Genomic DNA, 22,796 nt, shown 5'->3' with positions numbered 1-22,796 from the left:
ATGTTCAGACTTAAATGGCCATCCAATGCATTCTTCTAGAATCAGAATTTATTAACTCATTTCTAATAAGAGTTTGTTTCTATCTTTGTTCCCTCTCTCCCTCTCCTCCCCCCTTCTTGAAGTACATCTGACAAGACAATGTTACATTAGTCTCAGGTATATGACAGTAACTTGGCAGCTCTATATCTTATGCTGTGTTCACCTCAAGTATAGCTACCATCTGTCCCCATATAATGTTATTGCATTAAGTTGACTATATTCCTTGTGCCTTACCTTTTATCTCCATGACTTAATAATTTGATATCTGGAAGCCATAGCTCCCACTCCGCTTCACTTATTTTGCCCATGCCCCTTCCTTTCCTGTGGCAACTGTCAGTTTGTTCTTTGTGTTTATGGGTTTGTTTCTGCTTTTGTTTTTTTTTTTTTAATTCCACATGGAAGTAAAATAATATGGTATTTGTCTTTCTCAGTCTGACTTATATCTCACTTAGCATACCCTCTAGGCCCATCTGTGTTGTTGCAAATGGTAAGATCTCATTCCATTTTTATGGTTGAGTCATATTCCATTGTGTATAATATACCACATCTTTTTTATCCATTCACTTGGGCACTTGTGTTACTTCCATATCTAGACTATTGTAAATAAGGCTGCTTTAAACATAGAGGTGCATACATCTTTTTGTTTTTTAAAAGTAACATTTATGTATTTTTAAAATCTTCCTTAATGCCCCTTAGCCAGTTAGCCCATCCCCCCCACAGCCCCCTTCAGCAACCCTGTTTGTTCTCTGTATTTAAGAGTCTCTTATGTTTTGTTCCCCTCCTTGTTTTCATATAATTTTTGTTTCCCTTCCCTTATGTTCATCTGTTTTGTATCTTAAATTCCACGTTTGAGTCTTTCTCTGACTAATTTTGCTTAGCATAATACCCTCTAGTTCCATCTGTGTAGTTGGAAATGGCAAGATTTCATACTTTATGGGTATGTATGTATATATATATGGGTGTGTGTGTGTGTAGTAAATATGTGTGTATAGTATATCTATCTATCTCACATCTTTATCCATTCATCTCTTGATGGACATTTGGGCTCTTCCGTATTTTGGCTATTAATAGTGCCACTATAAACATTGTGGTGCATGTGCCCCATTTGAAGCAGCACACCTGTATTCCTTGAATAAAAACCTAGCAGTGTAATTGCTGGATCATAGGGTAGTTCTATTTTTAATTGCATGTATCTTTTTGAATTAGAGTTTTTGTTTTCTGGAGATAAACACTGAATGGTGGAATTAATGGATCATATAGTAATTCTATTTTAACTTTTTGAGGAATCTCCATACTGTTTTCCACAGTGGCTTCACCAACTTACCAACAGTTTACCTACCAACAGTTCATGAAGGTTCCTTTTTTTCCAGATCCTTGCCAACACTTGTTTTTTTCTTGCCTTTTTGATACTAGCCAGTCTCAGAGGTGTTAGGTGATGTCTTCTTGTGGTTTTGATTTGCATTTCCCTGATGCCAACAAAACAAGTATTCATAAGACTAGAGACTTCAGAATGTTGGTAATATTATACCAATGAGTATGTATAAACTTAGGTAAAATTAATTGAGTTTCCTATATAATAGAATTTTATGAAATATAAATCTGAGGGATTTGGTTAGCAACTAGTTTATCTAAGTGCCTGAGGTGTCATTATAGAGAGAAGAGTTACTGAAGTTAGTTGAAGAGTACGTTCTTTACAATAAAACTGTTTCCCTCTCTCTCTCTCTCTCTCTCTCTCTCTCACACACACATGCCCCATGTTAAAATCATATGTATATTGTAATCATGGTTATATGACAAAACCAAGAGGCATGCAAGTGTCCCTAGATCAGTGAAGACTTAGTATCACAGAATAAGAGAAGTTTCTGGCAGTGAAATGGAGTGCTAAAGAAAATGGAGTTAAAAAAGGACCATAGAAAGAAAATTTTAATGAAATCTAAAAATAGTATTGCATGAAAATTGAAACCTTCTTTGTAAATTGGCTGACAAATTTGGTCAGTCCTTGTCTAACAACAACTAGAAAAAACCATAAGAAACTATGTGATTAGAAATGATTTTACTTAAATATGCATGGACTCATAACATTAAATGAATCTTTGGGTTGCCAGATCATATTTATAAAAGTTTATTCTTAGCCCTTTCTTTGTGCTAACATATTATATGAGACGATATTTACCTCTTGCTTTTATTTGCTCTTTTTTTGCTAGAGGTTCTCAATGAGATTTGCTATTTTATATTCCTCACCAACTATTTACAATTTATAGTGATAATCCAAAGGAAGGTATTAACAATTTTTCCCCTCACTTGCTTCAGCCTTTCCCCCCTACATTTCAGAAGTTTTCATTGCTCCTCACGACCCCCTATATTTCAGAAGTTTTAATCTCTTCTTTATTCTTACAGCATTTACTTAAATATCAATTTCAATCATTCTTGGAGAGAAGCATTTAGAATTAAGAGTCACTATGGGTAGTCCACTGGCTGTGGACAGTTGAATATCTAAATTGTGTGGCTGAGAGCAAGGGTTTAATGATGAACTGAGACAGGAGAGTTTGCTAATACTCCACAGTTAAGAAATTGTTCTGTGTGGTGTAAAAGAGTGGTCCAGTTTCACTCCTTTGCATGTTGCTGTCCAGTTTCCCCAACACCATTTGTTGAAGACACTGTCTTCTACTAGATATTGTTTCCTACTTTGTTGAAGATTCATTGATGATATAGTTGTGGGTTCATTTCTGGGTTTTCTATTTTGTCCTATTTATCTATGTCCCTGTTTTTGGGCCAGTACCATACTGTTTTGATCACTACAGCTTTGTAATATAATTTGAAATATGGAATTGTGATGCCTCCAGCTTTGCTTTTTTTTTTTTTTCCAAGATTGCTTTGGCTATTTGGGGTCTTTTGTGGTTCCATATACCTTTTAGAATTGTTTATTCTAGCTCTGTAAAAATACTGGTGGTCTTTTGATAGGAATTGCATTAAATACATACATTGCTTTGGGTAGTATAGAAATTTTAGCAATATCTGTTCTTCTAATCCATGATGATAGAATGTCTTTCCATTTCTTGTGTCATCTTCAGTTTCTTTCATCAGTGTTTTATAGTTTTCAAATACTACTTTATTACACCATACACAAAAATAAATTCAAATGGATTGAAGACCTAAATGTGATATATGACACCATAAAAATCCTAGAGGAGAACACAGGCAGTAACTCTTTGACATTTGCTGTAGTAACCTCTTACCAGATATGTCTCCTGAGGCAAGGACACAAATGCAAAAATAAGCTATTGACGCTTTATCAAAATAAAAATCCACACAGAGAAGGAATTAATCAACCTATGGCAACCTATGGAATGGGAGAAGATATCTGCAAATGACATATTTGAGAAAGAGTAAATATCTAAAATATAGAAGAAAGTTGTACAACTCAACATCCAAAAACCAAAGAATCCAATTAAAACAAAGGCAGAAGACATGAACAAACATTTCTTATAAGAACACATATAGATGGCCAATATATACATGAAAAGATGCTCATCATTACTTATCACTGGGGAAATGCAAATCAAAATTACAATATATTGGGGTGCCAGGGTGGCTCAATTGGTTGAGCATCCAACGTCGGCCCAGGTCATGATCTCACAATTTGTGGGTTCATGCCTTGTGTCAGGCTCTGTGCTGATGGCTAGCTCAGAGCCTGGAGCCTGCTTCCAATTTTGTGTGTCCCACTCTCTCTCTGCCCCTCACTTGTTCATGATCTGTATCTCTATGTCTCTCAAAAATAAATAAATGTTAAAAAAATTTTAAAACCTACAATGAAATATAAACCCATACCTGTCAGAATGGCTAAAATCAAAAACACTCAACACCACAGGTGTTGGTGAGGATGCCCAGAAAGGGGAACCCTCTTAGACTCTTGTTGGGAATGCAAACTGCTGCAGCTACTCTGGAAAACAGTGTGGAGGTTCCTCAAGAAGTTAAAGATCAGACTTCTGTAAAATGCAGCAATTGCACTACCAGTTACTCAGAAAAAGAATATAAAATACTGATTCAAAGAGATACACACACCCCGAAATGTATAGTAGCATTATCTACAATAGACAAATCGAGGAAACAGCTCAAGTGTCCATCTGTTGATGAATGAATAAAGAAGAGGTGGTATGTATATACAATGGACTATTACTTACCCAAAGAAAAGAATGAAATCTTGCCATTTATGATGACACAGACAGAGCGAGAGAGGAGTACAAATATTGTATGATTTCACTCTTATGTGGAACTTAAGAAATAAAACAAAGGAGAATAGGGAAAATACAGAGACAAATCAAGAAACAGACTGATGGTCACCAGAGGGGTCACCGCCCTTCCAGAGATAGTGAGGATGCGTGGGGGAATGGCTGAAATAGATGATAGGGACTAAGGAGTGCACCTGTTGTGATGAGTCCTGGGTGTTCAAGTAAGTGTTAGGTCACTAAATTGTAAACCTGAAACTAATATTACACTGCATGTTACTAACTGGTATTTAAACAAAAACTTAGGAAAAAAAGAAATTGTTCTGGAAATGTTATGGGAATAGCTTTGATTTTGACATGTTCTCACGTACAAAGATCTTAAATATTAATATGGCAGTGAAAATACTTCTGCCTTTAAGACCTTTGCATTTACCTAATACTTTTCCCTGGGGACTAAAGACTTTCACTTGTTTTCCTTATTGTGTTTCTATAATCTTTGTTTTCACATAATAAGGAGAATGATACTGAAAAATTATGTGCTTGCTCAGGGTTTCATAGAAAGTGAGCAAGTTAGGTGAGCTGGCTGTTGATCCTGCAGTACCATCCCTTGGGCTTTGGAGAGAGGAAAAAATAATTCCTTTTGGTACTACACTGGAAGCATTATTTGGAGCTGGCTAAACTTTTTTCAGGGAATCATTTGGAAGCATATGGAAAATTCCTGAGATGCTAAAATTATTAGATATATAAATATTGTAGCCCAAATAATGCTGGGTCAAATGTTATACTCTTAAGGGATAAATCAGACTTTATGTTGTCTGGGGTTTTTGGGCTAGGTCCATACATTTAGCTTCAGATGTGGAAACCATCTAAAGATTTTATGAAAAAGAATTGGCTTTTTAATGCCACATTCTTGTGCATCAAAATAGAGAAATTTTTCTATAGATTTTTTTCTGGAGTACTTGAATTCTTTTGAGCATATTAGTTCATTATCTCAGATGAGGTATTAGTAAACATTAGGATCATATAGTCAGTGTTTAAAGCTTTGTGGACCTGTACTATATGTTGTAACTACTCAACTCTGTTGTTGAAGTAAGAAAGCAACCAAAGATATACATGGGCAATAAAAAAAAGCATTGCTATGTTCTAATAACTTCATTTATGTACACTGAAATTTGAATTCTATTTAATTTTCATATGTCATGAAATATAATTAAAATGTTTCTCAACCATTTAATTTAAAATTTAAAAAATTAAAATTTTTAAAATTTTAATTTCAATATAGTTACCATACAATGTTATATTTGTTTCAGGTGTACAATATAATGATTCAACAGTCCTATACATTGCTTAGTGCTCATCATGATATGCATACTCTTAATCCGCTTCACTTATTTCACCCATTCCTCTCACCCATTTCCCCTCCGGTAGCCATCAATTTGCTCTCTACAGTTAAGAGTTTGTTTTTTGGTTTGTTTTTTTTTTTCTTAGTTTCTTTTGTTTCCTAATTCCACATGTAAGTGAAATCATATGCTATTTGTTTTTCTCTGAATGACTTATTTTGCTCAGCATTATACTCTCTAGATCTATCCATCTTGTTCCAAATGGCAAAATTTCATTCTTCTTATGGCCAAGTAATATTTCATTGTATATATATATATCACATCATCTCTATCCATTCATCTCTTGATGGACACTGGACTATTGTAAATAACACTATAGTAAACATAGGATTGTGCTTTTTAAATTACTGTTTTTGAATTACTGGATCATATGGTATTTCTGATTTTAATTTTTTGAGGAACCTCATGCTGTTTTCTGGAGTGGCTGCACCAGTTTGGATACCACCAACAGTGCATGCGAGTTTCTTTTTCTCCACATCCTTGTAAATGCTTGTTGTTTCTTGAGTTTTTGATTTTAGCCATTCTGACAGGTGTGAGGTGATATCTCATTATGGTTTTGATTTTCATTTCCCTGATGATGAGTAATGTTGAGCATCTTTTCATGTGTCTGTTGATTATCTGTATGTCTTCTTTGGAGAAATGTCCGTTCAGGTCCTCTGCCTATTTTTAAATTGAATTATTTGTGAGGCTTTTTTTCCACGTGTGTCAAATTGTGTAACTTTCTTATATATTTGAGATACCTTATTGGCTATATCATTTGCAAATATCTTCTCCCATTCTGTAGATAGTCCTTTAGTTGTATTGGTTGTTTCCTTTGCTGTGCAGAAGGTTTTTATTTTGATGTAGTCCTAATAGCTTATTTTTGTTCTTGTTTTGCTTTTGCTTTCCTTTAACTTAAAACTTTTCCTTTAACTTATAACTTTCCTTTCAACTTTTAAAAAATGTTTTAAAATGTTTATTTATTTTTGAGAGAGAGAGAGAGAGCGAGCGAGAGAGAGAGAGTGAGCATGAACGGGGAAGGGACAGAGAGAGGGAGACACAGAATTGGAAGCAGGCTTCAGGCTCAGAGCTGTCAGCACAGAGCCTATGCAGGGCTCGAACCCATGGACTATGAGATCATGACCTGAGCCAAAGTTGGATGCTTAACGGACTGAGCCACCCAGGAGTCCCAAAAACTTTCCTTTAAACTTAAGAAAGTTTAAAATTGATTAAAAACTGCATTATTGAGGTAGAGTTGAGACACAAAAAACCTGATATTTAATGTATACAACTTGATGTATGTGTTAATAACTATACAACCATGAGCACATTCTCATTCAATGTTATAAATCCATCACTTTCAAAAATTCCATCATTTCCTCTCCCCCCTTTTTCTGGTAATAGCACTTAACATAAGATATACCTTCTCACTGAATTTCTTAAATTTAAATTTTAGTTAACGTACAGTGCAGTACTTGTTTTAGGAGTAGAATTTAATGATTTATCACTTACATACAACACCCAGTGCTCATCACAAGTGCCTCCTGTCATACCCATCACCCATCTAGCCCATCTTCCACCCACCTCTCTCCTGCAACCCTCAGTTTGTTTTCTACTGTTAAGAGTCTCTTATGGTTTGTTTCCCTCCTTCCTCTGCCCCACTTCCTATATGCTTATCTGTTTTATTACTTAAATTCCACATATGAGTGAAATTATATGGTATTTGTCTTTCTCTGACTGATTTTACTTAGCATAATGCATTCTAGCTCCATCCACACCATTGTGAATGGCAAGATTTTATTCTTTCTGATGTCTGAGTAATATTCTATTGTATGTACATATACTACCTCTTATTTATCATTTTATCATTTGGGCTTATTCCATATTTTGGCCATTGTTGATAATGCTGTTATAAACATTGGAGTGTATGTACCCCTTCGAATCTGTACTGTTGTATCTTTTGGGTAAATACCTAATAGTGCAATGGCTGGGACATAGGGTAGTTCTACTTTTAGTTCTTTGAGGAACATCCATACTCTTCTCCAGAGTGGGTGCACTAGTTTGCATTCCCACCAGCAGTATAAGAGTGTTCCCCTTTCTCCACATCCTTGCCAACACTTGTTTCTTGTGTTGTTAATTTTAGCAATTCTGACAGGGGTGAGGTGGGATCTCATCATGGTTTTGATTTTTATTTCCCTGATTATTAGTGATGTTGAGCATCTTTTCATGTGTCTGTTGGCCATCTAGATGTCTTCTTTGGAAAGGGTCTATTCATGTCTTCTTCCCATTTCTTCACTGGATTATTTGTTTTTTGGGTGTTGAGTTTCATAAGTTCTCTATAGATTTTGGAGACTAAACCTTTATCAGATATGTCATTTACAAACATCTTGTCCCGTTACGTAGGGTGCCTTTTAGTTTTGTTGATTGTTTCCTTTGCTGTGCAGAAGATTTTTATCTTGGTGAATTCCCAAAAGTTCATGTTTGCTTTTGTTTCTCTTGCCTTCAGTGACATGTCTAGTGAGAAGTTGATCCAGCAGATGTCAGAGGTTATTGTCTGTGTTCTCCTCTAGAATTTTAATGGCTTCCTGTCTCACATTAGGGTCTTTCATCCATTTTGAATTTATTTTTATGTATGCTGTATGAGAGTGGTCCAGTTTCATTCTTTTGCATGATGCTACCCAGTTTTCCCAGCACCTTTGTTGAAGAGACTGTCTTTTTTTCCATTGGATATTCTTTCCTGCTTTGTTGAAGATTAATTGACTATATAATAGTGGATCCATTTCTGGGTTTTCTGTTCTGTTCCATTGATCTATAGAATGATATGCAAATATTGAACCACATCTGCAGCCTAGTAATAAATCCCATTTGGTCAGGTAAATAATTCTTTTAAGGTACTGTTGAATTTGTTTTCCTAGATCTTGTTGAGAATTTTTGTATCTATGCTCATTCATGATATTGGCCTGTAATTCTCCTTTTAGTAGGTTTTTTTCTGGTTTTGGAATCAAGGTAATTCTGGGAAGTTTTTCTTCTATTTCCTTCCATTTTTTGGAACAGTTTGAGAAACATAGATATTAACTGATCTTTAAATGTGTGGTAGAATTCCCCTGGGAAACCATCTGGCTCTAAACTTCTCTTTTTGGGAGATTTTTGATTACAGATTAATTTCTTTGCTGTTTATGGGTCTGTTCAAATTTTCTATTTCTTCCTTTATCAGTTGTGTTAGTTTGTGAATTTCTAGGAACTTTTTCATTTCTTCCAGATTGTCCAGTTTGTTGGCATATAATTTTTCATAGTATTCTCATAATTGTATTTTTGTGGTGTTGGTTGGTGATCTGTCCTCTTTCATTCATGATTTTATCTTTTGGAGCCCTTTCCCTTTTCTTTTTGATGAGTCTGGCTAGGAGTTTATCAGTTTCTTATTTTTTTTTTTCAAAGAACCAGCTCTTAGTTTCGTTGATCTCTTCTACTGTTTTGTTTGTTTCTGTATCATTTGTTTCTGCTCTAATCTTTATTATTTTCCTTCTTCTCCTGGCTTTAGGCTTTATTTGCTGTTGTTCCTTTTCTAGCTCCTACAGGTGTTAGGTTACATTGTGTATTTGGGACCATTCTTGCTTTTTGAGATAGGCCTGAATTGCAGTGTACTTCCCATTTTGGACTGCCTTTGTCTTGTCCCAAAGGGTTTGAACTGTCATGTTTTCATTTTCCTTTGCTTCCATGTACTTTTTATTTTGTCTTTAATATCCTGGTAAACCCATTTTTTCTTTAGCAGGATGTTCTTTAACCTTCATGTACTTGAGGGCTTTCTAAAACGTTTGGGCGTTGACTTCAAGTTTCATAGCATTGTGGTTTGAAAATATGCATGGTATGATCTTGATCTTTTTGTACTTAATGTAGACTGATTTGTGACCCAGTATGTGGTCTATTCTGGAGAATGTAAGAATGTCTATGCTGCTGCTTTAAAATGAAATATTCTGAATATATCTGTTAATTCCCTCTGGCCCATTTTGTCATTCAAAGCCATTGTTGTCTTGTTGATTTTCTGCATAGATGATGTGTCCATTGTTATAAGTGGGGGTGTTAAAGTCCCCTACAATTATTGTATTATTATCAATGAGTTTTTTATGTTTGTTATTAATTGATTTATATATTTGGGTGTTTCAAATTGGAGGCATAAATATTTACAATTAGATCTTCTTGATGGCTAGACCCTTTGATTTTGATGTCATGGCCTTCAGCATCTCTTATTACAGTCTTTGGCTTAAAATCTAGTTTGTCTGATATAAGTGTGACTATTCCAGCTTTCTTTTGGTGTCCATTAGCATGATAGCTTGATCTTCTCCTCTCATTTTCAATCTGACAATTTCTTTAGGTCTCAAATGAGTCTCTTGGAGGCAGCATACAAATTGATCTTTTTTTTTTTTTAATCTATTCAGATATCCTGTGTCTTAGTCTGTTTACATTCAGAGTGATATTTGAAAGATATGAGTTTAGGGCCATTGTGTTACCTGTAGAGTTGATGTTTCTGGTGATGTTGTCTGTTCCTTTTAGTCCGTTGCTTTTGATTGTTTTTTCCCCCTCCACTTAAAGAGTACCCCATAAAATTTCTTGCAGGGCTTGTTTAGTCATTTTCTTTTTGTCTTGGAAACTCTTTATCTCTCCTTCTATTCTGAATGACTGCCTTACTGGAGAAAGTATTCTTGGGTACATATTTTTCCCATTCAGCATGTTGAATATATCCCACCATTCCCTTGGGCCTGCCAAGTTTCTGTGGACAGATTTGCTGTGAACCTGATCTCTCTTCCCTGGTAGTTAAAAGACTTTTTTTCCCCCTTGCTGTTTTCATGATTCTTTGCTTGTCTGTGTGTTTTGTGAATTTGACTCTGGTTTGCACTGATAATGGTTGGCTTTTGTTGAATTTAATGGGATTTCTTGATGTGTCTTGAATTTTGATGTCTGTATCCTTTCCCAGATTTGGGAAGTTGTCACCTATAATTTGTTTGGATAAACCTTCTGCCCCCTTTTATCGCTCTTCATCCTCTGGGACTTCTATGATCTGAATGTTGTTATGTTTCATTCATGGAGTTCCCTAAATCAGCCTTCATGATCCATGATTTTTGATTCCCTCTTCTTTTCCACTTCATTATTTTCCATATATCTATCTTCTGTATTACTAATTTGTTCCTCTGTCTCGTCCCTTCTCACTCTCATGGCATCCATTTGGTACCGTATCTCGGTTATAGCATTTTAAATTTCAGAATTTCAGCCTGTCTAGATTTTAGTTCTTTTATCTCTGCAGAAAGGGAGTCCTGGTATTTGATATGCTTTTTTTCAAGACTCGCTAGTATCCTTATAATCATTTTCATTTCTAGTTCAGACATCTTGCTTATATCTGTATTGTTTAAATCCCTGGCCGTGAGTTGTACTTCCTTCTTTTTGGGAATGAATTTCTCTGTCTCATCCTTTTAGAAAAAGAAAAGGAAGAAAAAACATCCCCCTCACCCCCCAAAAAAACAACTGAAACTGGATCCTGAATGCGTTTTGGTCTTGTTTGTTAAAAGAATCTAGATACCAAAATAAAAATTAAATTAAATTAAATTAAAATAAGCAGACAAAATAAATAAAAATATAAAAAATATAGAAAAATAAAAAAGTAATAATATTCAAAAATAAAAAAGAAATTGAAAAAATAAGAAAATAAAGGAAAGTAATAAAAAATAAAGAAAAAGAGTCAACAGGAAGCTAGGTTTTACTTCCCCTAGAGCGGAAGCTTTGTAGCGCTTTTGGTCCGTAAACTTGGTGCGAGAGAAGAATGTGTGCTAGTCTTCTGTGGGAAAGGTCAGCTATGTGGTTTCTCAGGCTAACTTGTTTCAGTGGATATATGCCTCCAGGGCACAGGGGCTCCAATATCCACTATGTGTCTCTGTTTTGCTCCTTGAAGGCTTTCAGTACTCAAGGGCAGGATGAATAAGGCCATCCCTGCTCTCTGGACCGGGAGCTGAAAGATGACCCCCTCCCCCCAACTCTTCAGGGAACCTTCACAGAAGAGCAATCAATCATCCAACTCATGGGTTTTTTTTTTTTTTTTCTTCCTGACAGGCTCTTGGGACATATTTCAACTAGTGGGAACAGCAGGGCTGCAATATACTTGAGATAATCCTTTGGTGTTGAGCAGGAAGGAGGGATCATTTATATGTTTTTGAGAGAGAATAAAAAGAGTTGATTAATCGAGAGAGATGGTTAAGAGAAGGTCTGTTAAGAGTTTCTACTATATCCCAACTGTGATTTTGGAGATGTCTCCATCAGTTTTATAGAAATGAGCCCCATTAAATTTTATATTTTATAAACACTCATACTTTTATAGAATTAGCCCTAGCAAAGCATTCTCCAGCTCATTTTGACTTTTCTCAATGGTGCAGGACTCAGTGCCAGGTTGCCTATGCCCTTCTGCTTTAGTTAATTCAAGATGCTGTCCTCCTGTTGTCTACCTTGCCACAGCTTTTCTCTGATGATTAATGCCTTAAAGATGGAAATTCTGCTTTCTCTGAATTGTTTTGTTAGGGGATACTGGGGAAATTCTCTGTCTAGGGCTAATTATTCCCCACTATGTACTCTATCCAATATCCCATAAATCATGAAGTTTTCCATGGGAACTTCACTATGGAACAAAGGTGGGAACAAGCACTCTTTCCAGTGCTATGTGAGTGCCAAGTACTATTACTTTAAATCTTTTCAGATGGTTTTTTTCTTAGCCTTAGGTAGTTTCTTCCCATGCATGTGTTGATCAGTATTTAGGTGAATACTCAAGAGGGAGTTTCTGAAAATCTTCAGAGTTCTCTCCCTGTGTATCTCTCTTCTTTCTCAGTCTCTGTTCCACGTACCTTAGCTACCACAATCTCTTTGGACTTATAGCTCTGTCTCTAGCTCAGAGAGTTTGCCAAGCTGTTTCTTAATTTTCCCTTCCTGTCTGTGGCCTGGAAGTCTCTCAAGGCAATAAGCAAGGGCTATCAAAGGGCTCATGTTGCTTGTTTCCCATTTCTCAGAGATTGCAGTCCTTTATTGCCAGATGCCCAGTGCTTTTGCAACCATTTTTTTTCACATATTTTGTTCATTTTTAGGTGGGAAAGACATCTACTTTGTTATTCTGCTTTGGTTGGAACCAAATTACGTTTGATAAGATTTTACTGAGAGTTTGGAGATAATGAAAAGGAAGTAAACCACATCCAGTATTTTACAATGGCAACCATAGGCAGCTGCATCTGAATCTGTAGGTCTTGCTGATGTCCACGTAGGTCCTGCTGATATCCTTGTAGCTTTAACTTTGAGTCCACACAGCAGTGGCTAGTTTTTTGTCCCCAATTCTGCTATGATAAGGTTTTCTTTTAACATATAAAACATTTTGTTCCTTGCATTTAAAATTGTCTCAAACATTGTAAATAGGGTCTTTGCTTTTTTGTCTTTTTTAACATCAGTGTAAGTTTAGGACCTAGTTAAAGTCATCCTTTTCTTCCTCTCCCGCTCCAATCAATCTGCTCTAAAGTTAAATTCAGGCTCCTACCTTTTAGGAGTTTCCATATTCAAATGAGTGTTTCTCAATTAAAAACAAATAAAACCAACCCCCCAGCGCCCACTCTCAGCCTCAGAACTCCATTATACTGGAGTATGTTATTATATATTGAATCAATTAATATGCATTAGTGCATGTTACATGGTATCAAATATTAAAACATACATAGAAGGGTGGCCAGAGGCATACACTAGAAATCTTAATTGAATAATAAATATAATGTTAATTATAAAAGTTGGAGGAAATTTGATCTTTAGTATTTGCTCCTTTTCATTTTGGTTGTTCTCCTTTCTCCTTTGAATGTTTTACTTATACAGTGTTTTTTTTTTTTTTAAGTTTTAAAGTTTATAATCAATACAATTACTTTTGCAATCACTTTTAGAAAGTGGAGTTGTACTTTTGAATGTGGCAAAGGAACTTGCTATTTAAAAGAACCATACAAGTGACCTATAAAGTGAAGAATATTTAGTAATGTGTCTATTTGGCCAATGTATATATATTTTTTTACTTCTGGAGTTTCTATTATCATATAAATTATTTACATGTCAGATTTTTGTACATTCAGAAGTTTTCACATATTATACTTACATATGTATAAAATAGATCTATACATATCTTTGTAGAGTATATACTTCACTACATTATTCAAGCAGGCATTTCATAACTGATTTTTTTGAAGATTAAACAGAGTATATTTGATAGGAAAGGAACAAAATGAATCTAGTAGAAAACTTTCTGAACCTAGTTCTTGTAGTATTTTTTAAGAGCTTTAGTAAGTTGCTCTGATGTATGGAATGGGATTTCTTGAAGGAAAGATATAGTTTATTTGTATGTATTTTAAAAGTCAAATTTCCTATACATTAAATACCTGAGTAAAGGCATTAAAAGAAAGATTGGGAATGATATTTCAAAAGAATAGACTCCTCATGTGTAGACTTTATAACACATGGATGCTAATATTGTAGACAGAAAAGAGTTTGTTGTACTTTTTTTCTATTAGGAAAATAGCCATTTTTTTTTCCATGACACAAGACAATTAGGCAGTGAACTGGATAAAGAATATAAACCAGCTATCTTTGATAATAGATAGTTGGAATATGTTTCTCTTACCTTGAATATTTCTCTATGTGTCCTCTGACACCTCAGGCAGAGGTGGGTCCTTCTCTGTGCCCTTTACTACTTTGCATAGGTCTCGGCTTGAGCCCTAGGCTTCAAAACTGCATTGTATTAGTCTCTATATCTTGGATGCCTAGGATGGAGCTGTGTTATATAGGGAACAACATATGTTTGTTAAAGGAAAGTTGAATAATGTTCATTCACATATTCATTCAACAACACACTTTCAATATCAAATATATGCAGTGGCGTAGGCACGGTTCTAACCTGGGAATACTGTGGTGACCAGGACCAATGCAGCTCTTATTCTCACTAGTCTTATTTTTTTCTTTTTCAAGTTTTTATTAAATTCCAGTTAACATGCAATATAATGTTAGTTTCAAGTGTAGAATTTTGTGATTTATCACTTACATACAACACCCGGTGTTCATTACAAGTGCCCTCCTTAACACCTATCAGCTATGTAACCCACTCCCCTACGTCCCCCCCTTCTCCTGTAACCCTCAGTTTGTTCTATATAGTTAAGAGTCTGTTTCCTGGTTTGCCTCTCTTTTCCTCACTCCATGTTCATCTGTTTTGTTTCTTAAGTTCCATATATGAGTGAAATCATATTGTACTTGTCTTTCTCTGACTGACTTATTTTACTTAGCATAATACTTCCTAGCTCTATCTAATTGTTGCAAATGGCAAGATTTCATTCTTTTTTATGGCTGAGTAATATTTCATATATATACAATATATATGTATATATTATATATATACACACATGCATATATATCACATCTTTATCCATTTATCAGACATTTGGGCTTTTCCCAAAATTTGGTTATTGTTGATAATGCTGCTATCATAAACATCGGGGTGCATGTATTCCTTTCAATTAATAGTTTTGTATCCTTTGGGTAAAACCTTGTAGTGCAATTGCTGGATCATAGAGTAGTTCTATTTTTAACTTATGAAGAACATCCACACTGTTTGCTAGAGTGGCTGCATCAGTTTGTTTTCTTACCAATAGTGTAATGGTTCCCCCTTTCTCTACATCCTCACCAACACCTGTTGTTTCTAATGTTGTTAATTTTAGCCATTCTGACTCTCACTAGTGTTTTGATTTAGAATTAAAGACAGGTTTTGATATAAGTCATTACAATAAATGATGATGGATAGTTATCATAGGAAGCATAGAATCTTACTGTGAGACCTGCCTTAATTTGAGATCCCCTTGGTAGGGGGGGATTGGAGGCTTCACCGAGGAACTGATGCTTAAGTTGGGACCAGAAGTATGAGCTGAACCTGAAAAGCACTGAGAATGTTGCAGGGGAGGGAGGGTGGTAAGTCCAGTAATAGGAAGTTTACTTATTGCTTCTTCGTTCATGTATTTCAGGAGTGCCTTTTTTTCCGAACAGTGCTCCTTGGTCTTCTCTTCATATTACTTTCATGGAGACAGAGACTATAGTTGCTCTTTAATGTTTAAATGATATTTTCCTGAATATGGCTTTTCAACCAGTTGTTCAACATCCCAACACTTTTAGTCAATGACATGTAATTCTTTTTTGATATATATTTAGTATTAGTAAAGTCAAAGGCTGTATTCTATAAAGGCTATCATAACTTTCCAATTGAGAATCATGACAAGAAAAAATAATCTTTTATATGGGAATTCATCTGCTCTCTAAATTTCCAAGGTCACTTAAATTTTCGGTCTCCTCACAGAAATTCTAACTTTCAGAGAAACACATAAAAATCATAATTTCCTGGTCTTAAAAATTTACCAACTCTACTAGAAATTTCCCGAGAAAATAACAGCTAATATTTGTTGAGTGCTTTCTATGATCAGATACTGTGCTAAATATATATTATGAATTATATATCATTTAACCATCTAAGAAACACTGTGAAATAAGTAATATTTTTATCCCTTTCCATTACATGAGGACACCGAAAGTACTTAAGTGTCCAAGGTCTCAGAGCTGGAAGACGCAGATAAGAATTTGATCTCAGAGGTGTCTGACTTAATAGTCTGAATTCCTAACTTGGTATTGCTAAGGGAGCTAACACGTTTATACTAACATGTTGAGACAGTCTCAGACCCGTGTCATGGGTTCTGTACATTATAAGGAACACTTCTTTATTATATTTCATAAAAACATTTCATTTTTATTATGCTGATGTTCACAAATATATACAGACTAAAATATTTATGGAGTAGAGTAGATAAGACATGCCCTTTAATATGTTATTGGTGAGATGGCTGTCTTTTGGAGAATTTTTTGAAAATATGTGTCAATCCTTAAAATTAATTTGCCACTTAACTCAGCAATTCCACTTTTAAGAGTTTATCCTCCAGCCAAGTTTGCTCATGCATGCAAAGCTGTGTGTCATTCTTTGCAGTACTATTTGAAATAAGAAAAAGTTGGAAATTATTTATGTGTTTAATAGAAGTCTAGTAGAACAAGTTCTAGTATATCAATAAAATGTAACTTTATTCAAGTATTAAAAAGAAAGAAAAAAGCTAATTATCTCTTTAGTAAGCTCAAAGCACTGTTCTTATTTAATTTTTATAAAAATGGTAGGTATTGTTATTATTAGTACCATTTGCAGGGGAAGATGTAAGGCCTAGTGAAGTTAAATGACTTGCCTGCAGTAGTAGGACAGATGCTTAAGCAGGACAGCTTCAGAGCCCACGTGGCAAGTTACTGTGCATACGATAATGTCATTTACATTCCAGCATGAAAAGAAAATAAATTGATAAGTGAAAAAACACATTGTAGAAAGTTTTTATAGTATGAAAATATTTGTGAAAAGGATTTATATCTTCTGTATGTTCCATTTAACATATAAAATGTCTCTTTTCTTATGACAGAAAATCTTTCCTTATATTATGTATGAATGTGTGATATATTAATAAATACATATATTTAAACATACATATAAATTTATACATATAAATAAGCATATATGCATATGCACACACGTAAACATACATTCATGGAAAAATTTCCGGATGGATATACAAGGACTCCGTGAGTATTTTTGGGTGATACATGTGGAGACTTTATAAAAATTGTTTTCACTTTATACTCTTCAGTATGGTGAATTATTTAAAAGTAATAAGCATGTAGTACTTTCATCATAAAAACAAGTTTAAATTGAAAAACTTAAAACATCGTGGATGTAGTAAACAGTTATGTTAGCGGAGAGCAGTAAAGAGGAAACTTTTCATTTTATACCCTTCTGAACTGTGAACTTTTAAAAATGAATGCGTACTCATTACTTTTATCCTAAAATATATTTTCAGTGAAAAAGACCTTCAAAATGGCGGGCATATTTCTCTAACAATTATGTACTATGAAATATAATTTGTGACTAAATTTAGAAGATAGTTCATTATACTTACAGTTTAGGATAAATCTGCCTATGTTAAACTTTTATCAGAGTTACTGTCTCAAAGGCTAGCTCTTTTCTAACATTGAGTTGGAAAGTAATTTAATGAAGATTTACCTTATTTTTAGAAACAAGATTGTTTCCAATTGAAGTCTTAGTAGTGAAACCTTTCACAGCAAATGAGATTCAGCCAATGCAGAAGTTGACAGCAATTTTACTAGATGTTGCTAGTCAATTGAGCACAATTCTCATGCAGGAAAATGGTATCATGCTTCTTAAACTCCAGAGCATTTATCAAAGAGAAATGTCAATGCTAAACTCCATTGTTTATTAAGAGACAGTGTTCTAGTGTCAACTGACACTATTTTAATATTATGCTCAGTCATAGGATATACTTGAAATTAGGATGATAAATACTTAAACAGGTATAGCTGAAACTTAAAGTATATTATTTTGGGTTGTGTCTTTCAGGTGAAGCTCTGAAAGTGTCAGCTGAGAGATTTGCAGATGACCCTTGTTATCTCCCAAAAAGGGAGGCTGTGGTTCAAGCTGCGCGGGCCTTGTTGGCTGCAGTTACCAGACTCCTTATCCTCGCGGACATGATTGATGTCATGTGTCTCTTACAGCACGTGTCAGCTGTAAGTAAAAGATGGCTGGTTTACTTTGGCATTGTTCTCATTTCTAATTACTTTTTCTGAACCCGGCATCAATCCTAGTGCATCCCAGCCCTCATTTCTTGTAGTCACCCAGCAAAGGCTGACTGGATTGAATTGTGCAAGTCATGTATACCTCAAAAGAACAGAACCAGAAATTAGTCTCTTTTGTTGTTGTTTCTTTTTAAACATTTTTAAAATTAAAAAATTTTTAAAGCTTTAATTTAAATTCCAGTTAACATATAGTGTAATATTAACTGAGGTGTTTAATTTAGTGATTCAGCACTTACATCCAATATGCGGTGGTCTTCACAAGTGCACTCCTTAATGCCCATCACCTATTTTACCCATCCCCCCATCCACCTCCCCTCTGGTACCCATTAGTTTGTTTTCTATAGTTAAGAGTCTGTTTCTTGGTGTTCCTCCCTCCTTTTTTCCCATATGATCATTCACTTTGTTTCTTAAATTCGATATATGAATGAAATCGTATGGTATTTGTCTTTCGCTGACTTATTTCACTTAGCGTAAATACTCGGAGGCTCCATCCACATCATTGCAAATGCGAAAACTTCATTCTTGTTTTTGGCTGAATAATATTCCATTGTGTGTATATATATATACACACCACATCTTTATCCATTCTTTAGTAAGTGGGGATTTGGGCCCTTTCCATAATTTGGCTATTGTTGATAATGCTGTAAACATCGGGTGCATGTATCCCTTTGAATTAATATTTTTGTAAACTTTGGGTAAATACCCAAAGGTATTGCAGTATTGGTATTGGGTATTGAAAACGCTGGATTATAGGGTAGTTCTTTTTTTAATGTTTTGGGGGAACCTCCATGCTGTTTTCCAGAGGGACTGTACCAGTTTGCATTCTTGCCAACAGTGTAAGAGGGTTCCCCTTTCTCTGCATCTTGTCAACACCTGTTGTTTCTTGTGTTTTTGATTTTAGCCATTCTGACAGATGTAAGATGATGTCTTATTGTGGTTTTGAGGATATTTTCATGATTTATCTGTTAGCAGGTTAGATGTCTTCTTTGGAAAAATGTCTATTTATATCTTCCAACCATTTCTTCACTGGATTATTTGTTTTTAGGGTGTTTAGTTTTAGAACTTCTTCATATATGTTTGCACTCATAGGTCTAACAGGAGAAACCTAACAGAGGACCATTGGGAGGGGAAGGAGGAAAGAGAATTGGGGAGAGAGAGGGACGCAAAACCTTAGAGACTATTGAATACTGAAAATGAACCAAGGGCTGAAGGGGGAGAGTGATGGGGCGAGGGGAAGGGGGAAGGGAGTTGGTGGTAATGGAGGAGGGCACTTGTGGGGAAGAGCACTGGGTGTTATATGGAAACCAATTTGACAATAAACTATTAAAAAATAAATATATGTTTTGGATACTAACCTTTTCTCAGCATTATCATTTGGAAATACCTTCTCCCATTCCATAGGTTGCATTTTAGTTTTGTTAATTGTTTCCTTCAGTGTGCAGAAGCTTTTTATCTTGATGAGGTCCTGATAGTTTATTTTTGCTTTTGTTTTCCTTGCCTCAGGAGGCACATCTAGTAAGAAGTTGTTAAGGCTGATGTCAAAGGGGTTTCTGCTTGAGTTCTCTTCTGGGATTTTTATGGTTTTTGTCTCACACTTAGGTCTTTCATTCATTGTGAATTTATTTTTGTGTATAGTATAAGAAAGTGGTGCAGTTTCACTCCTTTGAGTGTTGCTGTCAACCATTTGTTGAAGAGACATTGATTTACTTATTGGATATTCTTTTTTACTTTGTGGAATATTAATTGACCACATAGTTGTGCATTCATTTCTAGGTTTTCTATATATATAGATATTAAAAAATTTTTTTAATGTTTTTTAAAATTTATTTTTTAGAGACAGAGAGAGACTGTGCAGGCAGGGGAGGGTCAGAGAGAGAGGGAGACACAGCATCCAAAGACAGGCTCCAGGCTCTGAGCTGTCAGCACAGAGCCCTATGCAGGGCTTGAACCCGCGAACCATGAGATCATGACCTGAGAGGAAGCCGGACGCTTAACCAACTGAGTCACCCAGGTACCCCGCTATATGTATATTTTTAAGAAGAATAGTTACAACCTTTATTTATATTTTTTAAATGTCCATTTTTGAGAGAGAGAGAGAGAGAGAGAAAGAGAAAGAGTTGGGGAGGGATAGAGATAGTGAGGGAGACAGAGGATCTGAAGCTGGCTCTGTGCTGACAAGCAGAGAGCCTGATGCAGGGCAGAAACTCAGGAACCATGAGATAATGACCTGAGCTAAAATCAGACACTTAACTGACTGAGTCACCCAGACACGCCTCTGGGTTTCTGGTACTCTTCCATTGATGTATGTGTTTATTTTTGTGCCAGTACCATAGTGTCTTAATTAGTACAGCTTTGTAATATAACTAGAAGTCCCAAATCATGATGCCTCTAGCTCTGCTTTTCTTTTTCAAGGTTGCTTTGGCTGTTTGGGGTTTTTTTGTGGTTCTGTACAAATTTTAGGATTGTTTATCTTAAAGCCAGTGGTAGATTGAAAAACAGAGGATGGATGCTGACAAGGAAATGGCTAGGGTTATATAGATAATATAAATAATATACAAATATATATATAAAGTAAAACCTTAAAACTTAAGACACTAGGAAGTTTATCCTAGTTTGTAAATGAATACTTTTTGCCAGCTCCACTTGTTCCAACATAAACTGAGCATGATTACAAGTAGTCTGTGATATCTATAGTAATCCATTATGAAAATGTATAAATTAATTTAATTTGAGTAAAACTATAATTTTACTAGGGTACTACAAAGGCTGCAAGGTATCCTGCTTGTTTTATCTTGCTAGACAAATCCATTTAGAAAAGTTTTAGTAGGAAGAGAATTTTATTAAAGCCCTTTTTACTTTCTTTAGTTTGACCAGTCACCTTTGTCCAGGTGAAAAGTTTTCTAACATTCCTTTGGAGTCTCTGATCTGTCTCCTGCATTAAATAAGACTTTTACTCTTCTGTCCATAAACACACCTGCATATTCATAAATGTGCCTGGTGGCTGTAATATCATTACTCCATTAAGCAAATGATGGCCTCCTCTGATTGACCTTTTTGTGAAATCATTTTCTCTAATTGCTAACTTAAACCTTTCTTTGTCTTTATCTTACTCTCTAATGCCCATTTTAACCCTAAAGTAAAGCATCTTTTCCTTTATACTTTCATATTCCTTTTCTTTTGATAGTTTTATTACTGCAAAAAAGCAAGTCAGCACTTGTTGTTGTTGTTTTTAGGAAAGGGAATAATTCTTATCATCAGACGCTGTCTACTAATGTATTTGTAGGTGAGGTAATTAAGCATTGTTTCTTGGTTATTGGTTTGTTGGTTTATAGTATGTATTCATGAATAATACCATAAACAAATCCCTAAAAATTTCTGAAAGTTATTTTTTATATGTGGATACAAATATTAATAAATGCCATAGCCAAGAAGTAGGTATGAAAGATTAAGTGCCAGGTAATTTCTAGTTCCAATGACACAGTATTTCCTGTATTTTTTACTCTAGATTTGTTGATATAGAGCAGAAGCTCTTTTTCAGGTAAAAATTGCTAGCTTCATCATCAACTAATAAGTAAGTGTGTATATGTAAAGATCACATACACATTACCAATATTAATTGAGCACAGTGCTAGGCAATTCATACACATGATGTCATTCAAAAGAAACAGGAGGTAATTGAAAATCAGAACAAAGTAAAGTGCTATTTTTTGAATAAAAACTATAGTTTATAGTTATTGAGTTTTTATAATGTGCTAAGTGCTGTGCTGGATTATCTCCTTTAATTGAATCTTCAACAACAAACATATGATTATGATTATAATTTTAAAGATGAGGAAATGGAGAGATATTTATTTAAGAAATTTGCAAGCAGGAAAGAGTATCCAATGGAGAAAAGACTGCCTCTTTAGCAGGTGGTGCTGGGAGAACTGGACAGCAACATGCAGGAGAATGAAAGTAGAACACTTTCTTACACCATACACAAAAGTTAACTCAAAATGGCTGAAGGACCTCAATGTGAGACAGGAAACCATCAAAACCCTCGAGGAGAAAGTAGGAAAAAACCTCCTAGACCTCAACTGCAGCAATTTCCTACTCGGCACATCCCCAAAGGCAAGGGAAATGAAAGCAAAAATGAACTATTGGGACCTCATCAAGATAAAAAGCTTCTGCACTGCAAAGGAAACAATCAAGAATACTAATAGGCAACTGACAGAATGGGAAAAGATAGTTGCAAATGACATACCAGATAAAGGGCTAGTATCTAAAATCTACAAGGAACTCACCAAACTCCACACCCACAAAACAACCCAGTGAAGAAATGGGCAGAAGACATAAACAGACACTTCTCCAAAGAGGACATCCAGATGACCTACAGGCACATGAA

At 35.1% G+C, this 22,796-nt stretch overlaps 1 protein-coding gene across 2 annotated transcripts in view; it reads left to right on the top strand.

Moving 5' to 3' along the window:
• The window catches only part of CTNNA3 (catenin alpha 3), a 1,635,386-nt gene that overhangs the window by 87,413 nt on the left and 1,525,177 nt on the right, over positions 1-22,796 (top strand). For both annotated transcript variants that reach the window (XM_029931758.1, XM_029931757.1), the window contains exon 4: positions 18,177-18,343. In XM_029931758.1, coding sequence (XP_029787618.1) covers positions 18,177-18,343 — 167 coding nt within the window. The remainder of the gene's footprint in view (positions 1-18,176; positions 18,344-22,796) is intronic.

The sequence above is a fragment of the Suricata suricatta genome, chromosome 2 (assembly GCF_006229205.1).
Source record: "Suricata suricatta isolate VVHF042 chromosome 2, meerkat_22Aug2017_6uvM2_HiC, whole genome shotgun sequence".
NCBI classification, from domain to species: Eukaryota; Metazoa; Chordata; class Mammalia; order Carnivora; family Herpestidae; genus Suricata; species Suricata suricatta.
Note: the sequence above shows the minus strand (reverse complement) of the source record. Positions and strands in the feature narration are given on the sequence as shown.